We start from the raw sequence: 18,930 nt of genomic DNA, 5'->3' as shown, positions 1-18,930 counted from the left end.
TGCTAGACCAAAACCTGATGGACATATGTTTCAGCTTAATTCATATCATGTTCTATTTTTGAATGGATTGTTTCAAACATTCAACACTTGGGGTTTGATTATTTCTCATGGTTTATTTGTTCCTTGTTTGTGCTATATGTTATATATTATTCATATTCTATTTATATTCTGGAAATGAACCAGAGAGTTTGGTCAATAACAGAGAAAACCTATTATAAGTATTACTGATATAGTTTTTGGGAATAGTTTCATTATGTTGATTAATTTTGAAGGTTAGTTCATGTCTTTTAAATAAGTCTTTTAAAATGTTGGTTTTATGCTGAATTTTGGTGAGTTATAAACAAATTTCTAAATTGTAATTGGTCACTTTCTCTATGATGCTTATGATTATTTGTTTCTGAAGCATTGGTCCAGATTGTTTGGTATTTACTGCTATGGAATCAAGATATTATCATTGAATTGTATATCATTCTTGAAACATCAACTGGATTTTTTTTTTTTTTCTCAGGTTTGGTCCTTACTTTTGTCAACCAGTGATTGCTGGATTAGGGGAAGATGATAAACCATTTATCTGCACCATGGATTCGATTGGTGCCAAGTATGCCCTCTTCTTCTTATATGAATTTTATTTGATTCATGTAGTAGCTGTATTTTTCAATGTATTCGTGGCCACTAAAATCAAATATTGGGATGCTTGTGAGCTTAAAAAGATTGCATGAGGAAGATGTTATGTAACATTATTATTAATATTGTTAAAAAAATGGATTGGCATTTATACCCTTGGATAATACATCTCTGGATTGCTTTCTCCACTGTTAAAATTAGCATCATCTATTACAAAATACAGAATATTTTAAGGTCTGGATATCTTTTGGTGTGGGAACATTACAAATATCTTAGTTCTATTATTGTTAGAAACTGTAGCAAGAAAGACTCAATTTGACTTGTGCCTTATCAAATTGAGTAATTCGATTTTCCACATCAGCGGCATGACTTGGATTGCAGTTAGCTTGAGTGACATGGTCTTGTCACTTAGATCAACAAATTCTAGTTTGTAGGCTTGGAGTAGTGTTTTGCATGTAGTGATTGCTAAAATTTAACAATCTAGTTCAGTTATTTTTAGTTGAACTTAGTTAACTGAGCTCTAGTCATTAATTGAGTCAGTTGAAGGTCAATTGAGTAGTTATGACTGTTGTTAACTCACTGATCTCTCAGTTAACTAGTCAATCAGCCAAAAATAGCCTAGACATGCATGGAATTCAAATTGCCTAGTTGGAGTGGAGGAAAAGGCACATTGTAATCATCAATTGTATACTAGTTGAGTGTACATGCTTGGCAATTAAGCAAGTGATCAATTCCCTTGGATTTGCGCAAGGAAATAGGGAATTCCCCTATTCTTTAGGAGCTCAATTTCTCTAGGATTGCACAAGGAAATAGGAGGAAGATGGGGGGCTTGAATAGGCTAAGTGTTGGCTAGAGATAGTCATTCAACAGGAGAATAGTTTTATAGTGCAGGGTGTGCTTTAGAGCTTGAAGCTGACATTGTAATAGTTTCTCATTCTCATCTAATTAATGAAAAACAATGAAGGGGTTTTTCCCAGTTGGGTTCCCCTGTTAAATCATTGTGTTCCTTGTGTTTTGATGGTTGCATGTCATTGCATGTGTTTCTATCTTGTGATTTTCTATTCCGCAGATTGTAGAAGAAATTTGTATCTCTTGATTTTAGTTCGAATTCATTAGTAGTAGCAAATTTTTTTCCATTTCTACATGGTATTAGAGTTACTGAAAACACAATAGAAACTAGTGAATAGATCTTCTCCTTCAGAAATTTCGATTTGCAGATTCAGTGAAGCAAATTTCTTTCATGCGGGGAAAATGTCTTTCAACGGATTGAGATTGGAGTATGCTCTGAAGGGAACTTCGAATTTCATAGCTTGGAAGGACAGGATGGAAGATGTACTCGATGATAATGGAGTGTTGGAATACACCAAAACTGACATTCGAAAACCAACAACATCAAATGTACAACAGTTAACCCAATGGAAGAAGGATACTGCAAAAGCTAGGAGGATCATCCTGGAGGGTGTGAGAAACCATATAGTCTCGAATTTACATGGCAAGGAAACTACATTTACTATGTGGAAGACCCTCACTGAATTATTAGAAAATAGCAGTGATGCCAGAAAATTGGCATTGAGGGACAAGCTCAGAAACTGTTATGTAAAAAATTAGTTTATTTTAGGTTATTGTTTAATTTTAGGTTTAGTTAGATGAAAGGGCACGATCATAAGATCATGCCCTTTCCCAAAGGGTGTCCGTGGCGGTATATAAGCCAGGAACCCCATTGTAATCAATCATCATCTGTCTATTCTTTTATTAATAAATTATTTCTATATATATTTCTGTTATCCAGAAGTTTTTACACTTCATCTGGTATCGGAGCGGCGAATTCTTCCCTGTGCTGGTTTCAGGCATCCGTCTGCTGCCATACTTCACGTCCCTTGCACTTGTTCTTATTCTTCGGCATACCCGTCGAGATTTGAGAAAGCAGGTTAAACGCATAAAGAAGTTACAGTATACCCGTCACCATCCATCCGCTGTGCGTACTAACCCTGTCCGCTTCCGCCCTTCCGCCAATCGTTTTTTTTCTCGTGCGGCCCTGTCTGGTCGTTCCATCCACCCACGCCAACTCCAGCACTCCGTAGGCACCGTTAACATCTTGTCCAGCCGCCGGCCCCGTTTCCCAATCAACGCGTCCACAGGTCAACCTCTCAAAGTCACGGGTCAACAATTCAAATTAATTGAATTATCAATTCATTCATTATTAATAATATATATATCTTATGATAATTGTTGAGCTTTGTCTCTTCCATCTGATAGCGAGTTGATTGTTGGCTTCTTGTTGTCTGTACAACGCTTTCACACCTTCACCGTCGTTGTCCCTGTAAATTGTTCGCTAAACCACGACCCTCCACCCCGACGCTGCTTCATCCATCTACACTCCACTGACGCGCACACCCAACCGTCGAAAATCGTTGAGCCACCGATTCATTTTTCCATTGCGGTGGTATTTCGATATTCTTTTGGACAGTCAACCGGTTCCATCAAGAAACGTGACTGTTCGATAATAATATCTAATATAGTTATATCGTTATTAATATATATATATATATATATATATATATATATATATATATATATATATATATATATATATATACATAACTTTATTTATTATATATATATATATAATATATATAAATTTATTAATTAAATTTATTTTAATTAATTAAAAAGTTATATATATATATATATATATAAATTAATTTAATTAATTAAAATTATTTTAATTAATTAAAAAATATATATATATATATATATATATATATAAAGTTAATTTAATTAATTAAATTTATCTTAATTAATTAAAAATTATATGTATAAAAATTATTTTAGATAAAAAAAAAAAGAGAGGAAAAATATTTTAGCTGGCAAATAAATACACGCCTCCGCAAACCCGCTCAATGTTGACAATGACAATGGCGGATTGTCAAAAAAGGTTGTTGGATGCAGAGCAAAAGATAAATAACAACCACGACGAGGTCAATAAAAGATTAAATGAAGTCGAGAGCAAGCTTGGGGAGCAAGCGGACAAAATCAAAAATCTTGAAGATACGACAAATCGAATAGAGATAAAAATGGAAAGTCAACATGTCCAAACAGAAGTAAACTTCAAAGAGGTCTTAACAATGCTAAAAGTTCTGTGTAAAAGGTCGAATTGTACGCCCGAACAACTACTGAAAGAAGGTGAAGAGAATCAAGAACACGTCTCGTCGGATTCAACTAAGTCCACAGACTCTCATGACAAGGTTGAATCCCCAATAAAATCAGCGACACCCCACTAAGAAGCAAGTAACACAGTCTTTACAAACAAGCAACTCTGGGATAACTTTACCAATCAACACCCTTTTTTCGCTCAACCAGTGGCAACATACCAGCGAAGGGAAAAAGTCGAGATGCCTAAGTTCGATGGAAACGAAAAAAACAATGTTGCATGGATAAATAAAGCAGAAGAATACTTTGAGATATATGACATCACTGACGATGACGAAAAGCTCAGACATGCATCCATGAAAATGGAGGGAGAAGCATATAACTGGTATATGTGGTGGAAAAAGACAACACATGTCATTAACTGGAGGAAATTTAAAGATACATTCTTCAAAAGATTCCAAGGTGTAAAGGAAGAAGAGTTCTTTTCAAAACTCATCAAACTACGACAAAAAGGAAGTGTCGATGAATACACTCAAGAATGGGAGACCTTAGTAACACGAGTACCTGGGTTATCAGAATCTCGTCTAATTCAGTCATACATCTCGGGACTCAAAACCCATTTACAAGCAGAACTTGAGATGCATGATATTACATCTATAGAAGAAGCAAGACGAAAAGCAAAAACAGCCGAAAAGAAATCCGAACCAATATTTTGGTCAACAGCGGAGAAAGCTTATGCAAGACGAAGGATACCTCAGTATGTGGACTCAAATAATACAAGATATGTTCCACCACATCGTCGTGAAGATGAAAAATCTAATGTGGAAATGCAAAGGATAAAAGAGGGTAAATGTAAACGCTGTGGTGAGAAGTGGGACCCCAAACATAGATGTGTTAAAGGAAAAGAACCAAAGAACCTATATAATTGTGAAGCAACCAATGATTCAAACAGTGAAGATTATGACGTAGAAGACACAGAAGATGCCCCAGAAGTCTCACCAGAACTAGATGATGGAAGTATTCCACAAGTATCATTATCAGCTATGACTGGTATATCACAACCTCAGACCTTAAAGTTAAAAGGACACATAAAGAAGAACAACGTAGTGGTTCTCGTCGACTCTGGAAGCACACACAATTTTTTAGATGCAACCGTGGCAAAGAGACTCAATATATTTTCATTTCCCTTACCAAACATGAAAGTGATGATAGCTAACGGTAAGAAGATTGAAAAGGTGGGAAAATGCCATAAGGTTAAATTGCAGATTCAAGACTTCAGTTTAGAGTCTCCGTTTTTCACAGTACCGTTAGGAGGAGTAGATGTAGTCTTAGGTATCCAATGGCTACAAACTTTAGGTACTTATGCCGCCAACCATCAAGTACAATTTATAAAATTCAAATGGGGAGGTCAGAAGTACAAGCTACACGGATTCCAAGCACCAGAAAATCAAGTTACATCATCATCCCAGATGATGAAGCTGAGTCGGAAAGGAGCATCTACTTATGTAGTACAATGTCACCAATTAGAAATGTTATCTGCAAATATGACCAGAGAAGAATCACCAGAGATTCAAGACCTACCTATGAAGATGCCACCTAATAGGGAAATTGAGCATACAATAGAAGTCAAGGCAGGGTCAGACCCTGTCAACATCAAGCCATACCGATATCCACATCACCAAAAAATGGAACTTGAGAGATTAGTCCAAGACCTTTTAAAGTGTGCGACCTTGATCATCTTAGAATATCTGATCAAGTGGAAGGACTTACCCGAAGAAGACGCTTTCTGGGAGAATGAATCATTCTTCAACAACATCCGTCGTTATATATGCTTTGAGGACAAAGCATTCTTTCGAGAGGAAGGCAATGTTATGTAAAAAATTAGTTTATTTTAGGTTATTGTTTAATTTTAGGTTTAGTTAGATGAAAGGGCACGATCATAAGATCATGCCCTTTCCCAAAGGGTGTCCGTGGCAGTATATAAGCCAGGAACCCCATTGTAATCAATCATCATTTGTCTATTCTTTTATTAATAAATTATTTCTATATATATTTCTGTTATCCAGAAGTTTTTACACTTCAGAAACCTCTGAATGCAGAAAAATGAAACCATTCCAAAATACCTCTCTAGATTTATTCAGGTTCGAGATGAACTTGGAGGAGTAGGAGAAAATGTGCCATCTTCTGAACTGGTGACCCTAGCTCTTCCAGGCCTTTCGAAATCCTAGCACAACGATCAAGACTTTGTAAATGGAAGAGGGACAAATTACCAAATTGGGAGAGACATTGGTCTAATTTGGCGCAGAAAGAAATCTGAAGGAACACTAGAGTTGGAGTAACATCCAAAGCCGAGGAGGAAGAAAATCTTGCCTTGGTAGGGAAGGGAAAGAGCACCAAGGGCTTGAAGGTCCAAGGCAAGTCTGAGTCCAGCGAGAACAATGGCAAGAAGAAGGACCTCAACAAGATAAAATGTTTTCACTGTCAAGAATATGGACACTATGCAACCAAGTGCCCACACAAGAAACCCAACAAGAAGCCTTCAGGAGGAGCAAAAGGTGAAGCCCTCACCTTACAATTTGAATTGGACTTCACCCTGATTGCATGAATGGAAAGCACTGTAATGGGGAGTTTGTGGTACCTAGATTTAGATGCCTCATTCCATATGATAGGATGCAAAGAATTCTTCAGTAGCCTAGAGGAGAAGGATCTCCAGATGCACATAGAACTTGGAGATGATGGGAGGTATAGTACCAAAGGAATTGGTACTGTCACCTTTAAGAGGGAGTCAGGCTCCCATCTTCATCTGAAAGATGTTATGTATGTACCTGGGCTGAAGAAGAATTTGATTTCTGTAGCTGTATTGGAGGATAGAGGTTATGATATTGTGTTCAACAAGGGAAAATATTTTCTGAAGCATGTAGCTATAGGGCAAGTGAAACAGATTGGAGTTAGAGTGAAAAATCTCTACAAACTTGAGGTGGATGCTTGCGTTGCACTAAGTAGCAAGGCAAAATATGTGTAGAGTTGAGATGTTGGAGAACTCTGGCATAGGCATAGGCACAGGCACATGGGACACTTACACCATGGGGCCTTAAAAATCATGCAGCAGATTACCACCGGTCTTTCGAAATGCACCCTTGACCAGCATGATGTCTGCAAGGGATGCACATTGGGGAAATATGTCAAATCCACCTTCTAGGGCCGAGATAACAGAGCTAGAGAAATCTTGGAGCGAGTCCAATTTGATGTATGTGGACCATTTTCTACAGCCTCTATAGGTACTATGTGATTTTTGTTGATGACTTTTCTCGAAAATGCTGGATCTTCTTCATGAGGAAAAAGGATGAAGTTTTTTCCAAATTTGTTGAATTCAAAGCATTGGTTGAAAAGGAGACTGGTCAGAAATTAAAAGCCCTGAGAAGTGATAATGGAGGAGAATTTGTATCTAACACCTTCAAGGAATTTTGTGCCAAAGAGGGTATTAGAAGAGAACTGATAGCACCTCATAACCCACAACAAAATGGGGTGGCTGAAAGGAAAAACATAAGCATAGTGGGAGTAGCAAGAGCCATGTTGCATGATCAAGGGTTGCCATTACATATTACATCTATAGGCAAAAGCATGCAACACCACAGTTTATTTACAAAACAAGAGCCCTCACAGAATACTTGGCATGATCACACTCAAAGAAGCTTTCTCTCGGAGAAAGGCAGATGTATCCCATTTTTGAATTTTTGGAGCTACTGTGTATTGTCATGTCTCCAAGGATAGCAGGAAGAAATTGGAGCCTATAGCTAAGATGGGAGTCTTTGTAGGATACACAAAGACACCACATAATTACTGGGTGTATTTTCCCTCACTCAGGATGATAGTGGTGAGGAGAGATGTCAAATTTGATGAGGAGAAGGCTATGAGATGCTCTCTAGAGTGAGAGCTGAGTATCCCACTAGAGGAGGAGCTTCTAGCTCCAAAGGAGGAGCCTCATGCAGAGCTTCAAGATGTTGTGGAGCAACCACATGTGGAGGAGCAGACAAGAGGTCGAGTGGAGGCACCCACTCAACCAGAATCTTCCAGAGAGGGGAGGAAGAGAACCAGAGAGGCTGATAGGTTGGTGCAAGATGCTAGGGAGCATGTGGGAGCTCCTACATCCTTGCACAAGTAAAGGAGGTCACCAGACATATACATTGGTTATATGGTTCTCATGACATAACTCATTGAGTTAGAGCCTTCTTCATTTGAGGAAGCAATTTCTCAACCAGTGTGGGTTGATGCCATGGTGGAGGAGTATGACTCCATCATGAAGAACAGTGTATGGGAGGTGGTGCTGAGACCAGAGAACAAGTCAGTGGTTGGTTCCAGATGGATTTACAAAGTGAAGCATGCAGCTAATGGGAGCATTGAGAAGTACAAGGCCAGATTTGTGGCCAAAGGCTTCTCACAGGTAGAGGGAGTTGACTATGAGGAAACATTTGCCCCTGTGGCAAGATATTCCTCAATCAGAAGCATTGTAGCATTAGCTATGTAGATGGGGTGGAAGATCCACCAGATTGATGTGAAGACTGCCTTCCTCAATGGAGTGGTTGAGGAAGAGATTTACGTAGAGCAGCGTGAGGGTTTTGAGACATATGACAGGGAGACACGTGTGCAGACTTAGGAGAGCCCTTTATGGTCTCAAACAGGCGCCCCGAGCATGGTACACTCAGATTGAGTGTGGAAAAAGTTTGGAAAAAATTGGGATTAAATCCCCAAAACGCGATTTTTTTGGCTGGCCGATTAAATCGGTTGATTTTTTGCTGATTTTTTCACTCCTGAAAAATTTGGGATTAAATCATAAAAGTCCCGATTTAATCGGGAGTCGACCCAAAAAGTCATTGAGACTTCCCAGGGCACAGATAAGAGGCGGAAAAGTGGAAAAAACCCATCATTTTTCGCTGTTTTTGCTCCCATTCGTCCTTGTGGAAAGAGGAGATGTTTGCCATTGCTCGAGAAGAGGAGATTTGCTAGTTTTATGGTGGTGATTTGGAGATTTGTCCACTGCTCAATGTGAGAGATTCAAAATGCCGATTTGCTGCTGCCAGGGATGTATTTTAATTTCTCTCTTAGTCTTTGTTACTCAAATGGCTGCTTAAATCTTTCTATAATTCTATTAGTTTGTTTTTATCTTATTTTTGCTTAGAATTTTGAATCAAAACATTGTTTAGAATCTAGATTGAAGCAAAACTTCAACTTTCAAGAATCAAATGACAAAAATTCAAACCCTTGTTTAGTGAATCTGAGTGTGTTCAAGTGAGTGAGAAGAGGTATTTAAAATTTAAAATCAACAATTACATTTTTGTTTGCTTCCTATGTGATGGGCAATTTTTTTTTTTTTTTTCAATTTTATTTTGTGCCCAAGTTCAAAGTTTTAAACAAAATGGCAAGGCTTTTGGACCCTATGTGGGAATATGGTGAACTTGATACTATACCCGAATTTGGGGGGTCAATTGAATGTATTTGACTAACAAGTTGTGTGGCAAGCGTATGTCAGGGGGTATCAACAGATTAAAATTCCATTTGGGGCAAATTTTGGGGCAAAATGTAGACATTTGCTCAGATCCATCTCCAGAAATCATTTGGCAGGTCATTAAATTGTTGATGGATAAAGAGGAGTGCAAAGACACCAGGGCAGCGCTAAAAATCCATCTTGTAGGGGCCTCAAGAGTGGGTGGAAGTGAGAGTGGTTCTTCAGCATCACTTTCCACACCTACATGTCCCAACCCCTCAACTTTCTCAACTTTTTTTGTTCCTAGAACCACACCTGGTGCACAACCTGGCATCAAATCGACACTTAAAAAAAGGAAAAGGTAGAAGCTGACAGGTTGGTTAGTAAGTGTCTTCTATGGAGTGATGTTCTTTTCAACATTGCTAAGACAAACACATTCTACCAACCTATGTTTGATGTTGTTGTTGTCGTTGGCCCGGGGTACAAAGCCCCTACCTTTGCAGAATTGAGAGGGCCTCTTCTTCAAGATGAAAAGACTGATTGCACTTCTAGATTGGAGGAGTTTAGGGCATCATGGGAACACACTGGATGCACAGTCATGTTAGATGGTTGGACTGACTAGAAGGGTAGGACCCTTCTTAACTTCTTGGTTAGTTGTCCCAAGGGGACAATGTTTATGAAATTTGTTGATGCATCTGCACACATTAAAGATGCACATTTATTATGTGAGTTGTTGGACATCTTCATTTAGGAACTAGGTCCATGAAATGTTGTCCAAGTCATAATGGACAATGCTGCAAATTATGTTGCAGCTGGCAAGTTTCTTATGGAGAGGTATCCTAACTTGTTTTGGACACCTTGTGCTACTCATTGTATTGACTTGATGTTGGAGGATATAGGTAAGATTCCTCTTGTGAGGGATATTGTTGAATCATCCAGGAGCATAACAAAATTTATATATAATCATGCATCTGTGCTTAGCTTGATGAGAAGATTCACCAACAACAAAGAGTTGGTGCGTCCTGCCATTACACGATTTGCCACTACTTTCATATCTCTTCAGTCTCTGTTGAATTCTATGTGGGATGTGAAGAGCATGTTTCTTTCACAGGATTGGTGTGCTTTATCTATTAGCTGCAAACTAGAGGGAGAGGGCATATGTAGACTAGTTTCATATGATCAAAGCTTTTGGGCAGGAGTAGAGGAGGTGTGTGCCATTTCAGAACCTTTGGTAAGGGTTCTTCAATTGGTTGATGGAGACAAGTTTGCAATGGGCTCTACTTGTATGAGGCCATGGATAGGGCCAAAGAAGCCATTCGTTCTTATTATGAAGATAAGGGAGACGAGGGGTTAGAGAAACAATAGGTCATATGGAGAGTGATTGATGAGCGATGGAACAACACCCGCCATCACCCCATTCGTGCTGTAGGTATCTACTTCAACCCCACATTTGCTTACTCTTGTGGATTTAGATTTGATGCCTAGGTGATGGATGGATTCTTCACTTGTGTTGAGAGGATGGTGGCATCTGAGCAAGAACTGAAGATATTTTTAAAGAAATGGAGGTATATAGGATGACAGGTGGCACATTTGGTTTTACCATGGCTATTAAGAATAGGACGACTAAAATGCCAAGTAAGCTTCAGTTTGTTTCAAACTTTCAAGTTTAGAATTTCAATGTTTTAACTTTTTTTTTTGTATGTTTCTCATTTTTCTTTTAACTTGTAGATGCTTGGTGGACAAGCTCTGGTGGCAGAGTACCCCATCTCCAAAAGCTTGCCATTCGAGTGATCAACAAAACATGCAGTTCTTTTGGGTGTGAACGCAACTGGAGTGTATTTGACAAAATACAGAGCAAAAAGCGCAACAGGGAAACAAATTTCAAATTAATTTTTTGAATTCATTGGATTATTTTTAATATTTAAATTTTCTAAGTACTAATATACAATCTATGACCATAATACAGATTGGAGTCCCAACACGTTAATGACATGGTCTACGTCTACTACAATCTTCGATTGTGGGTAAAGGCTGAGTGGAAACTCCTGATGTGGAAGCCATCTCATTGGACAATATTGATACCACTGCTGCATGGAGGGTTGAGACTGAGAGGCCAACCATGGACTCGATCCTTGATTGGTTAGATGTGGATCCAGAGGCACTAGCGGCAGAGGAGGAAGCGGTTGCAGGGGAGGGAGAGCCAGAGGTAGAGGAGGAGGAGCAACCTCGGGGTTAGGAGGCAAAGCAAGAGAAGGATGATGAGGAGGTGACACCATCTAGGATGGGCAACAACAACATAGGAAAAAGGCCACCTCTTTTATTGACTTCTAGAGGATGATTGAGTCCATTTGTATCCCAAGGGTTGGGCCTTCTTCCTCTAGAGGAAAAGGGAAAGCCATTCCTTATTCTCGTAAAAGGGGCAGAGGATTTTAGTCACTGATTACTTTTATGACATGTAGATGACTCATGATATGCATTTATTATATTTTTTGTTGATATTTTGACTCTTGAGAGTTGAGACTGAGACAGGACTTAAGATTCAGGAGTTGATTCACTATTTTGATATGTGATGTAGCACTAGACTTCATATGCATATTATATATTAGATTTCTTTACATCTTTATGTGGAAATGCATTTATTTGATGTTGTGGATACTTTAAACGCTAAATAAAACAAAAAAATGAATATTTTTGTATTTTTTTTTTAATTTTTTCGACTTTTAAAAAAAACTCTTGACCTTAATGAGTTTTTCAAATTTTGGACCCTTGCCAATTTAATCCCGACTTCGGCTTTTTCCACATTGGGATTGACACACATCTCAGTGGATTGGGCTTCACCAAAAGTGAAGCAAATGCCAATCTCTACCATATTGTGGTAGGTGGCAAGTTGCTTATCTTGGTATTGTATGTTGATGACTTGATACTTACAGGGGATGAAGAATTAATACGCTCTTGCAAGGAGGACCTTGCAAGAGAATTCGAGATGAAATACATGGGCTTAATGCATTATTTCCTTGGGTTGGAGGTCTGGCAGGGAGATGGAGAGCTGTTTGTGAGAGATTTCATATGCAAGACTGCAAGCCTATGGATACTCCTCTAGCGACAAACTAGAGGAAGGAGGATGCCTCTTCAGGAGAGGCAGTAGATGCTACCATTTACAGACAGTTGGTGGGGTCCTTGATGTATCTGGTGAACACAAGGCTTGACATATGTTATGCAGATAATCAATTGTCAGTTTGTGTAAGCCTATCAAGCTTCACTGGAAAGCTGCAAGCATGTGCTCATATACCTCAGAGGCACATCATATTATGGGTTATGGTACAGGAGGACAAATAGTGTGAAGCTCCAAGGCTTCACTGATGCAGATTGGGTAGGGAGTCCATCAGACAGGAAGAGTACTTCAAGAGCTATCTTCAGTGTTGGGTCTGCAGCTATTTCCTGGCATAGAAAAAAACAAAGGTCTATGGCACTCAACTCAGTAGAGGTTGAGTACATGGCTGCAAGTCAAGCAGCATGTGAGGCCATATGGATGAGGAAAATTCTTGTTGGTCTTTTCAGTCAGGAGATGGATCCGACAATGATTTATTGTGATAATCAAAGTTGTATCAAACTCTCTGAGAATCCAATATTTCATGACAGGTCCAAGCACATTGATATCAGGTATCATCACTTGAGAGATTATGTGTAGAGGAGAATCATGATGTTGTAGTACATTCCCACTGAGGAGCAGGATGCAGATATTTTGACAAAGGCATTGTCAAGAGGCAAATTCGAGTTCCACAAGTGCAGGATAGGGGTGGTGCAAAATCCCTTTCTTGCTAAGAGGGAGTGTTAGAAATTGTAGCAAGAAAGACTCAATTTGACTTGTGCCTTAGTCAAATTGAGTAATTTGATTTTCCACATCAGTAGGATGACTTGGATTGCAGTTAGCTTGAGTGACATGGCCTTGTCACTTAGTTAGATCAACAAATTCGAGTTTGTAGGCTTGGAGTAGAGTTATGCATGTAGTGATTGCTAAAATTTAGCAATCTAGTTCAGTTATTTTCAGTTGAACTCAGTTAACTGAGCTCTAGTCATTAATTGAGTCAGTTGAAGGTTAGTTGAGTAGTTATGACTGTTGTTAACTCATTGATCTCTCAGTTAACTAGTCAATCAACCAAAAATAGCCTAGACATGCATGGAATTCGAATTGCCTAGTTGGAGTGGAGGAAAAGACACATTGTAATCATCAATTATATACTAGTTGAAACTTGAGTGTACAGGCTTGGCAATTAAGCAAGTGACCAATTTCCTTGGATTTGCGCAAGGAAATACAAAATTCCCTTATTCTTTAGGAGCTCAATTTCTCTAGGATTGCGCAAGGAAATAAGAGGACGCTGGGGGGCTTGAATAGGCTGTGTTGGCTAGAGATAGTCATTTAGCAGGAGACAACTTTATAATGTAGGGTGTGCTTTAGAGCTTGACGCTGACATTGTAATAGTTTCTCATTCTCATCTGATTAATGAAAAGAAGCAAAGAGGTTTTTCCTAGTTGGTTTTGTTACCCACCATTTTGTGGGTGATATCCCTAGGAGATTTTTTTTTTCCAAGATGGTCCTCAGCTGGCAGCCAACAGCCCCTTGTAGCCACTAGCTAGCTCATTGTGCCATTTCTCCGCTACCTGAGCCAACCATGTGGTCCCTCGCCCATTTTACATGATCGTATGTTTGAAGGTGGGCCTCCCGAACCTAAAGGTATTCCTTGTCATTTGGTAATTGAGTATTGTAGTTTGCTTATCATGGACACTTCTGGGCATGGATTAATGGGGGGATTCGGTGGAAAGAATGGGCTAGGTCTGTGCTCTTGTCCCCTAGACCCCTTTTGGATATTAACCTTGGATTCTAGTCCTGTGGGATCTCTTTTACTGAACATTTGGCACTAGGGATGGTATTTCATGGGAAACATTGATTTTGGTTGCGTGGTCCCGCTCCTTATCCGCACATATGCCCCTTTCCACTCATTATTACCCCATTCATCATTGCTCTCACCTGGGTCCACGTTCCTCCACTGGGTCCACATAGGGTTAGCTTACCCTTCCCCTTGTCCACACCTTGGGTCAGGCTTGGAATGATGCCCTAGAGTTTGATGCAACTAAAAAGAAAGATAGAAGCATATTTGGCCACATTCAATTGGAAAATGTACCACAAAATGCAAGAGATGTCCGAGACAAACACATTTAGCACGTGGGCAAAAACGAATACATGAACTCTACCCGATCATCATGGCCATCATCCTGGTTCCTATAGGTTCTATGAGCCTCCTCCATCATATAGAAACCCATGATTGTCCCAACCCCTGGTGGGCAATGAAATGTCCTACCTTAAAAGGGGGTATTCATTGCTATATCTTATACATCATGATCTTACCCCTTGAGCCCTGAGCAATTAATCAAAGAAAATCATGAAAAGACAAAATGCATATAAAAAAGGGTGAAAAATCAAGGTCGGGGCACCTCATGTACTGCGATTTCTTCCTCCTATACATTATAAACTTAAGTGTGCGCTTCCCTTGTACCCCAACATGTGGCCCAAGGCTGCCCCTTCTCATCCCCTACTTCATTCACTTATTTGTCACATGCCACCACCTTTTGAAGGATGTACCTTGAACACATTATCCCCTTTATAAGTAGAAACTACCTAATAGGATACTTGGTTAACCCCATTTGGAGTTTAGGAGACATTGGCATATCCCAAAGCCCATTATGGAAAGGCAGGCCATTATAAAGTCCCCACCTGTGGTCCATGGTTGGTAAACTCATTTACTCGATTTCTCTAATGACTTGTTGTACTGGAATACTAGGGGAGGCATTAGATCTTATGTAGGATTGCAGATGGTCTCCATCTTGGGTTTGGTCTCCTTATACGGGGTCCTAATCCTCAAGAGGGCTACATTGGCATATGTAGGGTGTGTGTGGAGAGCCATGGGCCTCCACAGCAGTAGACTACATTCCATGGATCCCCGAGGATGGTCAGAGATGCTCGAGATGTTCTTATTGGACGAGGAAGATGCACCTAGTTCACTTTTGCCCAACTGGCCCCACTGACGTACCATGCACTTGGCAGCTAACCCAGGACTTGTAGGATGATGTGGCATGCCCTACACCACCATCAGAGCCCTTATAGGCGATCTACATGCATCTTTGACTCATTTGGAGACCGATGAGGTTATTATTGTTCCTCCACACCCATTGGGAGCACCACAAGTTTATTGTTTGGAGAACAAGGGGCCAACCGTTGTCCATCACTTTTGAGGGACCTACTCTTCATTATGGCACCTGTGGACCTTATCAGGTCTCTTGGAGGGCCCTACGAAATGTATTATTCATCATCGAACCTCTTAAGAGGCTTATTCTTTCATTTGTGAGCTAGTTTGGTGGGCTTGTCACCAAAAATTAGATTATTAGAACATTTTTTTTTTTTTGGGGCTTCTGTAGGCCAAGGAGGCTAATTCAAACTCCTCATCAGTGTATAAATACAAGTGAGATGAGTTCATCCTCTCATCATCACTTTGGAGTGGATCTCTTCTCTCATGAGAATTTCACACTTTTTCTTGGAGCATGAATTGGAGCTTTATGGATGAATTTTGATGTGTGGATTTGGTTTGTCTTGTCTTGGAGCTTCTCTATTGTCAAATTGCGGATGGTTGGATATACTCTATTACATGTAAGTACTTTCTTTTGATGTTATTCCTGTTTTACTGTCATATACATTGTACTGAGATTTTCGCTATTTTTAGGGCTAATTGTTGCATGCATTTACTGCTGAAATTGTGGAATTTTGTCTCCATATAGCATCTCTCAATGTATGGGCCATGTAATTTGAATGAAATCTTCTAGGGATAATTCTATCAACGAATTCATCTTGATAAGCCATCACCTTATGCACATCGAAGTATAAAATCTGCAAGATTTGCTTCTATTTGACCTAGAAGGCTAGTGAAGTGGTCATGAGGCCTCCTTGACCAAGAACCAAATGTCGTCGCTCATATTTATCATAGAATCCATTCTCCCAAGACTAAGGCACTGATCTACTAAGAGGTGGTTACCTAAAAGTAAACCTTTTTCACCTTTTCCTAGGTCTAGCCAAGTTGGTTCACCTAGGGCATCAATTCCCAACAAGATAGCCCTCCAAAAAGTTCGATCTCCTAGACCCTCCTACGCCAGTGTCTCCTCAAGGCCTCCCCCAATTTTGAAGTTGTTTCGACAGTGGAGTTGTGAGAAAAGCCAAGCCCTAGCTCCGATATCAAACTTTGCTCTAGTATCGCCAAGGCTAGTGCTTCATAGGATCAATTTAACCCTTTGAGTGAATATTCTTCTTTGATCCTTTCCCCCACCTTGTCTAGCTTAAGAACATCATTGGTTGGTAAACTCTTACCTCCTAACCTAGGCTAGGTCCACTTGGTCTCGTGTGGTCTTATTCCTTTGAAAAAACAATTCTTTAAGAACCATTCAAGATACCAATTTGAATAAGGATTTTAGGGATTGGGAAACTCTTCCACAAATCATATCCCCTAAACCTAACCCTCAAATCCTCTCATTCCTCTCCTAGAAGACATTGTACCTTGCTTAGAAAGCAAGCAAGCTCTATCCTTCAACCTCTTTTAGAAAGGGATCATTTGGGGTCACTCCACATCCACTCATTGATTTATCCTTCATTGGCGACTTCATAATATATCGAGTCTCCTCCCATCGGCAAAAGCTCGTAAATAGTAGGGAGCCTTAGCTGAGGTGACAATGGGCGAAGTCTCCGTTTATTGCCCTTGGTCTAGCATTTTCCCTTTAGAGATCACCTTTAGGTCCCTTGCTAATTTGAGCGGTAACAAGGTTCCCCTGTAACATCATTGTGTTCCTTGTGTTTTCATGGTTGCATGTCATTGCATGTTTTTCTATCTTGTGATTTTCTATTCTACAGATAGTACAAGAGATTTGTATCTCTTGATTTCAATTCTAATTCATCAGTAGTAGCAAATTTCTTGCCATTTCTACAATTATCCTCTCAAAACTAGGAAAATCAAAAAAGTATTTGAAATATGGAGGTATAGAGAAGAGTGGTAAATTGAAATCAATCACAAAATTGATGCCATGAATTATATAAAAGTGAGTTGGTTGAAGATTGTAAATATTTCGTGATTTAAATTTGTAGCCTGCTGTTCAATTTAGGTGTTGAATTTTCCTTATGCCCTAGATCTGGTCCGAGGCTAATCACGCACACAAACACACCAGGAACCCACAACTAACAATCACTTTGCACAGTGGGAATCTTCAGTAGTGAAATCAATTTTGTACACAGTGATTTGAGCCCAAAGCTTGATTATTTTATTAATCCATAAATAAAAGAATCACGGGGCTCCTGTACGAGGGATTACGAACCTCGATCACTAATACAACTACTGTACTTAATATACAACACTAGGGCTTGCAATCTACAATATCAGATCTGCAATTTGCCTAATGAGAAATAGACAAGAGAAAACACATCTTGTTGAAGTAGCCCATCTAGTTCAACCCTTTTTGCACTTGTTGTCCTTGACACATGGCAGGTCCTTTTGCCTCCTTAGATCAGCTATTCGCAAGTGTATTTGCTGCTCCAAAATACACTATATACTCAACCCTAATAGATCTGCTTCTCACAGTGATCTTGCCCATCAAATCACTGTATAATCAACTCACTATAAAATCAACAACTCACAGTGAATTAGTCCTCTAATTCGCTGTATATCAATCCTTTAACACTCTATTCATAGCTCCTACACCTCAGCCTTGTCTAGATCTTGATTCCATTTTCTTCTAGTGATGTGTTACTTGGTTAGTTCTACTTGGATCTATGTCCAAGTCTACCAAACCCATAGAACCATTTATCTAGACCACTGCTGCCCAATTTCCACGTCCGATCTGCTACAAGTTACAACACTTTGTTCAGACCCCTAGCTCTCTTGATCTGTCTCTCAACACCCTTGATTGAACCCATGGAACCTCAAATTTGATCCTTGGTTTACTAGATCCAACACTCGACTATCTAGATTTGAAGCTCGACACCTTTGTCTTAGCAGTGTTAGGCCATACTAGGCCTTAACCACCTTGTGACCTTCTCTAACCCACACCAGACTACTAATCTTTGCCTCGACCTTCATCTCAAGGCCTCAACCCTCCAAAATTTGCTCTCTATGGATCTACGACCAACCTAACCGGCTTGTGGCTCCTCTCCCTTCTACGTATAGTCTTGAGGAGTCTTGACTCCTTTTCAGCTGCCTTAGAAGACTTACGCTCTACCTGCAACAAGAAAACTAGGGCTTAGGTCCTTCTCCAATACTCAAAATAACACGCTGTTAGGTCTCTAACCTCCATGACCTTGCCTTAGCAAACTTGGGCTGCTCACATTAGCTTTCCACCTTCATTAGGGTCTGTGGCTTCATGAATAGAACTCGACCCTCCGATGGCACACTTAGCACAAGAGGGCTACACCTCTCTTTCACACAATGTATCTTATGAACCTCGCCTTAGGCTCCTTTTATACATTTCCTTGGGCCACTTAGGAAACCTTTTAGATCTAGGGTTTTAGCCTCTTTGACCATTAGAATAATTAATTATTTCTCTTTTGATCCTAAATACACTGCTTGGGTCCAAAACCCCACTTTTGG

General features: G+C 39.6%; 1 protein-coding gene across 1 annotated transcript in view; it reads left to right on the top strand.

The window, feature by feature from the left end:
• The window catches only part of LOC149168223 (proteasome subunit beta type-3), a 157,903-nt gene that overhangs the window by 81,164 nt on the left and 57,809 nt on the right, over positions 1-18,930 (top strand). Inside the window, exon 3 of the mRNA XM_089428167.1 lies at positions 509-598. Coding sequence (XP_089284293.1) covers positions 509-598 — 90 coding nt within the window. The remainder of the gene's footprint in view (positions 1-508; positions 599-18,930) is intronic.

Source organism: Pinus tabuliformis, chromosome 4_2 (assembly GCF_031772625.1).
Source record: "Pinus tabuliformis cultivar Carrire ecotype Pingquan chromosome 4_2, CPIR1, whole genome shotgun sequence".
NCBI classification, from domain to species: Eukaryota; Viridiplantae; Streptophyta; class Pinopsida; order Pinales; family Pinaceae; genus Pinus; species Pinus tabuliformis.
Note: the sequence above shows the minus strand (reverse complement) of the source record. Positions and strands in the feature narration are given on the sequence as shown.